Here is an 8,960-nt window from a genome sequence, read left to right on the forward strand (position 1 = left end):
GGTTGTTGATATTTTAAATAATGGATTATAGACGTACAAGTAAGTAGTAAATCAACCTTAAGCCATGAGTATCTTAATTTTCAACTGTCAGAAATAAAATATGGGCAAAAAAATCATGGAAGTTTTCAGTAGTTTTCGTTCTACACATCCAGGAACCTCGTGGAACCTGAAATTATTTGTGCTGTTTTACTCTATTTATTTTATAGAACAAATTTTGACCAGCTATAGCTGCAAATATTTGCAACTTTGAATATTCATTTCTCACATTTTAAGAAACCCCAAAACACGAATTTGGTTTTAAAACACCCTTAATGACAAAGATGTAAAAGTTTTAAGTCTAATAAAATAGTGTCAATGATGATTTTAAAACAATTTACATACAACCTGCGACTTTTGTACCGCTAGATTGTCAAAACAGTCCACTGTGCGACGGTCGCCAAATGTTTTGGAAAATCGGTCGGTAAATCAAATAGTTTCCGCCGATTTTGTATAGATGGCGCTGGATCAAAATTAAAAATAATTTATGGCGGTCTTTTTAAAATATAAGTTTTATATGTAGGTTTGTTAAAAAATTGTTTTATTAATCATTGGGTCTTATGCTCATTTTGACCGATTTCTAAAAATATAGAATCAAAAAGAGTAAAAACTGGGTTTTTTACAATTGTGAGTGCGAGGTGTGGTAAAACAAACACGGTTGTCATATGTTCTCGAAAACAAAGTCATGTTCAGTCTTCTGCATCTGTAGTCACTGGTTACGATATAGTCTGAGTTTGAAAATGGGCAAAATTAGAATTCTTTTATTAAATTCATTAATTCTTATTTCTTCAGGAATTTCTTTAACTTGAAGTTATAATTGATTAATCGCCTTCCTAAAGCACTTCCTAAAGCACAAGACTAAAATTTCTCAATAGCTTCGTACCGATTGACTTTTACGATACACCATAAAGAGCGGACAACGGGGAAAGTATCCTTTCTCCAATTTCAGGTCAACGTCAACATAGCGAAAAGTAGACAATACTTATCTGTTTTGCTCCTAACAAGTCATCTGTTTTCATTATAACCTACGATCTTTTCTATGAGGCATGTTCTTTTCATAGTTTCGGAAAGCATTGTAAAGTGACATCTGGTTTGCATCTGTTTCAGAAAGAAAAAAATAAATTCAAACCCCTGCATAGCGAACATAGAATTTTGGCATAATTTTATTTTCTGCAAAAATTAAGAAATTGCAATACTTAATTATTATTGTTATTACAATTATACAGAAAATTACAATTGTACAGAAAGGACAAACAATTTTCTTAAATAGTATTAGAAATTTGAATTTTATGTTAATGTTTATGTTAATATTATGTTACTAGTTGCAAATAATTTGCAAGTGAATTTTATAAATAATGGAAAATAATTAAACAAATATTTGATGTCTCTTAAATTATACCGCTTTCTTAATCCTAACGAATGATTGGTTAGTTACGATGGGAGGTAAGGAGGGGAGAAAGAAGCTGATTGGTCGAGCGAGATGTTTCGTTTTACTCTAGCAAATGATAGGTTGGGGAGTTACTTTGAGGAGAAGTAATGGAGTTTGGAAACGGATCCTCGTGAAAGAAAAGTAAGAGGGAATGTTAGAATTAACCGAGTTGTTGTCAAATAGTGGTGAGCCTTCGTACGAAGTGGTGAAGTTTAATAGATCTGCGAAAAAAGGTTGTGATTCCTTATATGTGAACAACGTTTAAGCAAGAGACGGTACGTTCGACTTTTGTGACTACATAACGGTGGCCTAAATTTTTTTGCGAGCTATTTCATCGTTCATTACATTCATCTGGGAGTCTAACTGAAAGTAAATTATTTGAATTTATATTGCAGTAACTGATCAGTACAGGTATTATTATCCGTAGAGCATACATAATTGTCCGTATTTCATTGTACAGCTGTTGCCATTGCCTCTTTGTGTTCGGTTTTGTACATTCGTTACATGTCATCTGGAACTATAATTGGTTTTATCAATTTATATGACGTCAAGGTAACAATGTACTCGTTTTAAACAACTAAGCATGTATAATGTTGAAATTATATATTGTATTTCTCTTTCAGCATGAACATATAATTAAATAACGTTGTTATCTTCCAATTGTAGTTTCAATTGTTATATTGCGTTTTCTCAAACAATAAAGTATCAAATGAACGAGAAATTAAAAACGTACATACTGTTAAATTAAAAGAATGTTTAGATTAAAATCTTATACTTGTTAATGTACATTCAGTATTTTGTATGAAATTTTTAGAAATTTAGTTTCTTTATCATGAAAATTTGATGAAAACATTTTGTTGTTAAAATATTTTTTACGAAAGGTTTATTAACATAACAGGGTTAAAGTTTTCAATCGCTTTCACCGATAATTAACAATATTTTCTTTGAATTTTTGATAATTTCATGGAATAATTTCTACAGTACCGATGTATTCGCCATTTGCCGGCGTGCCTGAGATTTGTTAATTCGCAATTAACAGTTTCGTGGCCTTTATTTGATTTTGGTAATCGTGTTATAAAATATCCGACAATATTGTCATGTCAACGATGATAATACTATTTTTTACATAATAAATAATAATACTATATTCCATAATACTGTATATTACGATAATATAATTGCGTTAATCACAATTGTAATCGATCACCTTATTTTAAATGTTAATAATTTTGTTTTATTAAATTTCAGGATTTTACGTATTAGTGCATAAGTTTTATATATTATTGTTACTATTTTTGAATTTATATAAAAGAGCAATAATGGAAAAACAGGAAGTGATAAAAAATTTACGTGCGTGTCTCATATCTGCAAAGGATGGTGTAAAGATAGAAAATTTAAATAGTAAGTTCTTATGAAAATTTCAATATTTCTTATGAATTCAGTATTAATTATAATTAAATCACTATAAATCATTTCAAATAAGTTTTCATTGTATGCGTTGAGACAATTATAAATGATATATTGTGATAAATATATTTGTTTTTAATTATAAATTAGTATTTAAATTAATATTTTTGTAGGAGACTATAAAATGCTAATCGATGAACAAATCCCCTATCGAAAGTTTGGCTATCCATCTTTAGTAGCCTTTTTGTATACTGTTCCTGGTATAAAGATTGTTGAGAAAGGTGCTGACGTCTATGTAGAAGCTGTACCTACTGAAGAATCTGCACATATTACAAGATTAATTTCACGTCAAAAAGCAGTATCCAAGAAACATAGAAGAGTGGTAAAATATTTTGTACATGTACAGTGGGTCACAAAAGTATTCGCACACAGTTTAAAACAGAATACCTCATTTAAAATTGGACCGAATGACTTGAGGTTTCTCGAGAAGCTATACAAATTAATTTATTAAGATATGTGCTTTTGTCGTTTTAAAAAATTACAATTTGTTGAAATCATGAAAAATAATAATCTAATCTAATAATAGTCACATTTTTATGTGAGTCTATAATGAAAATGTAAAATATGTCTTTCGTAGATTCAAATAACTTATGTGTTTGCTGAAAATTTCATCAAGATCGGTCAATGTATTTAGAAGTTACAAGTAATTAGAATTTTTGAAAATCGCGACTTTCGGAAATTTTAATTACTTGTAACTTCTAAGTGCATTGACCGATCTCGATGAAATTTTCCACATACACATAACATACTTAAATTTACAAATGACATATTTTAAATTTCTATTACAGGCTCAAATAAAAAAGTTAAAAAATTGCCTTTTACTATTTTTTTCCCGATTTCGACAAATAGTAATTTTTTAAAACGACAGAATCACATATCTTAATAAATTAATTTTTATAGCTTCTCCAAAAGCCTCAAGTCATTTGGTCCAATTTTAAACAAAATATTCTGTTTTAAACTGTGAGCAATTAATGTTGTGATCCACTGTATATATGGCAGAATTATTGTATCATATAATATGAAAATATTGTATTATTTTAGGTGAATGCTTGGAAGCCATCATCATTTCGTCTACCTATGGTGACAAGAAAAGCTGTCCGCACTGTACAAAGTACTAATCAGAATCTGTATTCACAAATAAGCGGAAGGTACAAATTATTATTATTTTTTTAATACTTATTCTCAAATGAAAGGAAGCCATTTCTTTCATTTCATAAAAAATTAATATATATTTTATGGTTTCAAAATATTAGTGTAGAGAGAGCGTTCAGATTAATGAATGTGATTTATGTTAAGATTCAAGAAACATTAAACTACTGTGTTAGCTACATGTATGTTTAAATATATGTTTAGACAAAATACATCAGTTCCTGCAATGCCAACAAAAATTACTATTTATCGAAATGACGAGAAACCCAGATACATACAATCTAATTGTGGAATATCACCAAATTCTCCAAGCAAAGTAAGCGACATCAATATTTATATATTTTAATTCAGTATTGTATTTCTTCAGTTTATTGTTTGTGTACTTTCTCAGAGTCTAAAAGATAGACAAATGAATCCTGTTTTGTCAACGAACCAAAGTGTTATTAACACACAGAGAGATACTGTATGTTTGAAAAATGATATCAAGCTGGTACCACCTTTGATGAGTCAGACACCAAAGACTGTTAATAACAATATAGAAACATTTAAAAAATCATCAAATATAAGTGAAAGGCTCAAAATTAATCCTAATATACCTTCATTGCTAAACTTAAACACCAGTATTCCAACATCTCCTCTTCAATCTGGAGTTTTGTCACCCCTTTCGCCTGGACAAATTTTAGCAGACGGTAAAATGCCACAATCGCAACAGTCACCAATGAATTCATCTGTAAGTAATTATAGGATTTAGTTGCAAGTAATCGAAGAAAGTTTATTATACGTTAATTGTTTGTATTTATAGACTTTATTAGATAATGCCAAAAAGATCGTATCAAAATCACAGCCTCTCGATCCGAGAGACGAACTAAGAGAGCGAGCTGTAGCATTGAATCTTCCAAGACCTGTATATCAAATTTATCCAACACCGATTAAAAATTCGAAGAATCCAAGTGTATTTGCACGAGTTAAGGTTTGTAAAAATCTTACCTTTGATAACGTTATTATGTTCACAATCTTGTTATACATGAAACAATAAAATTACACTTTTAGATTGGTCCACATGGATATTCAAGTTATCCAGAAGAGGCGCGTACCGAAGATGAGGCACAAAAAATTGCTGCCAGGTTCGCGTTGTTAGATCTTGTTGAAAAATTTGGACCAGTTTTCACTTTAAACGAGACTAAAGATAAAAAAATAATAAAAGAAAGAGTGTTGTCCATAGTAGATGATCATCCAAATGGTATTTTCATGCATAAAGTACCCATATATTATAAGCAAAAGTATGAAGAAATTTTACCAGAAAATTGGGAGAAAGCTGTGGAAGAATGTCCAGCAATAGTTTTAGAAAAAGGTGTTGACAATTCCATAATTCTTCGTCGATTTGTTTTATCTCCTGAAAAGGTAAAAAATCCAAAATTATAGGTCTGTATTTAAATTCGTAATAAAAACAGCTTATTTACTTTTAGATAAAAAATATAACATCGTCAAAAACGGATAAAGTACAACTGCATCCAATTGGACCAGCTGCGCCTGGACAGTTGCAATTACCAGAAGAAAATTTTTGGATTGTATCTGTTACTTGCGTCATAAGCACTACAGAAATTTGGGCAAGAATCGTAGGAGATGCATACAGTGTATGTTAAAATATACCATTGGATTATTTCTACTTTTATATATAATTTCTTTATATTTATTTATGTGATGTATATGTAGGAACAATTCGATCTTATGACGGCTGAAATGGCTAAACACTATAGCAATATTCAACAACACGTCAAACCATTAGCTATCGTAGTTGGAAATTACTATGTCGTTTTTGAAGATGATTCGTGGCATAGAGTTCGTTGCGTGGATTATAATTCTGTTGATGGAATAGTTACAGTTTCATTTATTGATCACGGCGACGAGGATATTTTCCATCAGAGTAAATTACAAATGTTGGATAAAAAATTTTGTGGGATCCCCGCACAGGTATAATATCATTTGTTTGATCAAAATACAAGAATTATTCAGGGCCGGCCCTGAGACTTTGGGGGTCCAAGGCAAGCTCCGAAAAGGGGCCCCTTCACATATATGACATAAAAAGAAGTACCTCAAATAAAATTTATAAAATTAATATTAAAGCTAAATAACTAATTTTCTTCTTGCATTCTTAGACGCAAAATCGTCTTATAGGGTCCCTGGACCATGGGGGGCCCTAGGCGGCCGCCTAGTCTTCCTAGGCCCAGGGCCGGCTCTGGAATTATTATATTATCTACTGTTTTTTTACTGAAAACTTTATTAATTGAACTATTAGGCGGTGAGATTATGTCTTGCTGGTTTGGAAGATTTTGGCGACTGCGACAGCGTTGTGGATTATATAGAAAAGTTTCTAGTACTTGGTCATGCATTGTATGCTGAAGTACTAAATCGTGGTAAAGGACAAGACGAACAGTTTGCAACGGTTATATTTTATGACACGCAGGGACCGGATGATGTGAATTTAAATGCAGAATTCTCTGAACACATTTTACAACATATAGTGGTTGCTCCTAAATTAACTGTTGGAAGTATTATTTTTGTATTTTATTTACAAAAATATGACTTAGATAATATGTAGTAAAAAAAAAAACTTCTTTTTACTGACAGGAAGAACAAGTATTTGAGGTATTTATTTCCCACATAGAACAGGATGGTGATGTTTATGTACAGGTAGAATGTGAAAGTATGAAGCTGTTAGTCAGTTTATTAAATCGGTTAATATGTACCCGATTAAATGCAGAACATTTGGAAAATTGTACTGTAACTACCGTTGATCCTAGTAAAACGTATTTTGTCTCTGTAAATAATAATTGGTATAGAGGAAAAATTGTAGGTAATAGTCTTTACAGTCAATTAAAAGTATTTTTAATCGATTTCGGTAAAACTATTACTACAACGAAAAGCAATCTTCTTTCTTTGGAAAGATTATCTGAAGTTTTAACAAAATATCCTGCTCAGGTATGAATGTAGTTTAATTTTTTTATAAAATTTCACGATATTATATATAATAATTATCATATATTTCTACAATAGGCATTAAAGGTACATCTTCATAACATTGACAAATCAATGGTTAATGAAAAGATGATTGCAAAATTTACAGAACTCGCACCAAAGGGTGAACCGCTTCTTGTGAAGGTTATATCAGTTGAAAATAACATACCGGTTGTTGAATTATTTAGGCGAATTCAACCAAGCAACATGCTTGTTTCCATCAATAACACTTTGGCTCTTGAAGAACTTGCAAAGTATGCTATGTGAAAAGTATCATATACATATGTATTATTAAATATATTGAAGTGTCAGATAATAATAAACTGCTTTTTATTATCATTTCAGAGCCCACGGCGATGGAAATAATAATATAAGACCAAGAAAACGTATAGAACGCATGAATTCTAAACATTCAACAAATGAAGATGACGACGTCCTGAAATCTTTAAAACCACCTAAAATTTCGGGTATCGGTGAATACTTTGACATACACGTGACGATGGCAGCTCATCCTGGAAATTTTACTATTCAACCATTTGAGGATAAATCTGCTTTGGAAGTAAATATTATTTCATATTTGAAATACATTATTTCAAAATAGTGGGGGAAAAGAAATGAACAAATCTTTTTATTTATTTATGTTTAGGCAATGATGATTCAATTACAAGAAACTTGTCGAGATTACAAAGGTCCTGCACCTACTACGGAATCAGTAAGAGAAGGGAAACTTTATGCAGCTAAACACATTGATGGTCACTGGTACAGGTATAAATATAAAAGAATGTCTATTTTGAATCGAAATCTTTCAAATGAAACTCAAATAATTGGTATGTATTTCCGTTTATTTTGAAGGGTCTGCATTTCAAGTGTAATTAAACAAAATATGGTCAGTGTTTATTTTTGTGATTTCGGAGACGTATCGGTACTGCCATTAAGTAAATTACAGCCACTGAAAAGTCAATTTTTGGAACTACCATATCAAGCTATTAAAGCAAGACTTTCTGGTACGTAATTGTTTTCTTTCTTTTTAGATTCAATTTTATTTCAAGTTATATACAAAATTAGTTTGTATATTTTTGATTAATAATTTAATAATTTAATTAAATTCAATTTTAATTACAATTAATAATTTAATAATTTAATTAAATTTAATTATAATTAAAATTAATAATTTAATAATATAAATAAATTTAATTTTAATAATACGAATAATTTAAATAGGTATACGACCGATCGACGTTGACTGGTCTGTTGAGGATAGTTTGAGATTTCAAGAATTGGTTGTGGAGAAAGATTTTGTATCAATTGTTGTCGAATCAAAGCCTGATGTACTCTCTCCAGCTGACACTGTATTGGGTTTAAAATTAATCGACGTTAATACAACTGAAGATATTTACATCGATCAGCTTTTAGTACGCGAAGGTCGAGCTGTGTTCGTTGATTAAATAGTGCGCATAGCATGTATGGGCAGTGAAATTAATAAGTCATTTAATTTTTCGAATTTCATTCTAAAATACATATGTACGTATAAATAATTCTTTCCTATACACGTGCTAAAAAATCTTTGTACAGTTTTATGCTCCAAGACGCGGTTGTTTGTATATAACATGAACTACAGTAATAATAACCTTTCTACTTAATGATGATTGGTAAAACACAGATATCGATGACTGTATGAAGAAAAAAAAAAAAAAATAACAAAAAACAAAATGTGTTATAAAAATATGGAAAGATGAATAAGCGTATATACATACATAATATGTTATATTTATATCAATAATTATATCATCGAAAAGTTATTATTTTTTACTTTCTTGCAGATAATAATTTATTGTTTTAACGTTCTAAGAAATATAGTACGATA

At 30.2% G+C, this 8,960-nt stretch overlaps 1 protein-coding gene across 5 annotated transcripts; it reads left to right on the plus strand.

The window, feature by feature from the left end:
• Window positions 1-1,530: 1,530 nt before the first annotated feature.
• tapas (tudor domain-containing protein 7 tapas) lies at window positions 1,531-8,806 on the plus strand. 5 transcript variants are annotated; one of them, XM_034327668.2, is made up of 18 exons: window positions 1,531-1,834; window positions 1,926-2,017; window positions 2,714-2,866; window positions 3,046-3,254; window positions 3,974-4,080; window positions 4,286-4,397; window positions 4,473-4,811; window positions 4,884-5,051; window positions 5,132-5,482; window positions 5,548-5,715; window positions 5,795-6,052; window positions 6,378-6,623; window positions 6,710-7,060; window positions 7,136-7,350; window positions 7,442-7,655; window positions 7,743-7,861; window positions 7,949-8,100; window positions 8,318-8,806. In XM_034327668.2, the coding sequence occupies exons 3-18, from the start codon at window positions 2,785-2,787 to the stop codon at window positions 8,539-8,541; spliced, it is 3,315 nt and encodes a 1,104-aa protein (XP_034183559.2). In that variant the 5' UTR covers window positions 1,531-1,834; window positions 1,926-2,017; window positions 2,714-2,784; the 3' UTR covers window positions 8,542-8,806. The 5 variants fall into 5 exon arrangements, with proteins under 5 accessions (XP_034183559.2, XP_034183556.2, XP_034183558.2 ...); XM_034327665.2 differs by having other exon boundaries at window positions 1,531-1,740; window positions 1,861-2,017; XM_034327667.2 differs by lacking the exon at window positions 1,926-2,017.
• Window positions 8,807-8,960: the final 154 nt, after the last annotated feature.

This window comes from Osmia lignaria, chromosome 2, assembly GCF_051020975.1.
Source record: "Osmia lignaria lignaria isolate PbOS001 chromosome 2, iyOsmLign1, whole genome shotgun sequence".
NCBI lineage: Eukaryota > Metazoa > Arthropoda > Insecta > Hymenoptera > Megachilidae > Osmia > Osmia lignaria.

What these genes read in the sequence shown, in the direction of transcription:
- tapas (XM_034327668.2), top strand. Translation starts at nt 2,785, where the DNA reads ATGGAAAAACAGGAAGTGATAAAAAATTTACGTGCGTGTCTCATATCT. An exon ending in TATTCACAAATAAGCGGAAG is followed by an intron (nt 4,081 to 4,285) that starts GTACAAATTATT and finishes ATATATGTTTAG; the next exon opens with ACAAAATACATCAGTTCCTG. An exon ending in TTGTTTTATCTCCTGAAAAG is followed by an intron (nt 5,483 to 5,547) that starts GTAAAAAATCCA and finishes ATTTACTTTTAG; the next exon opens with ATAAAAAATATAACATCGTC.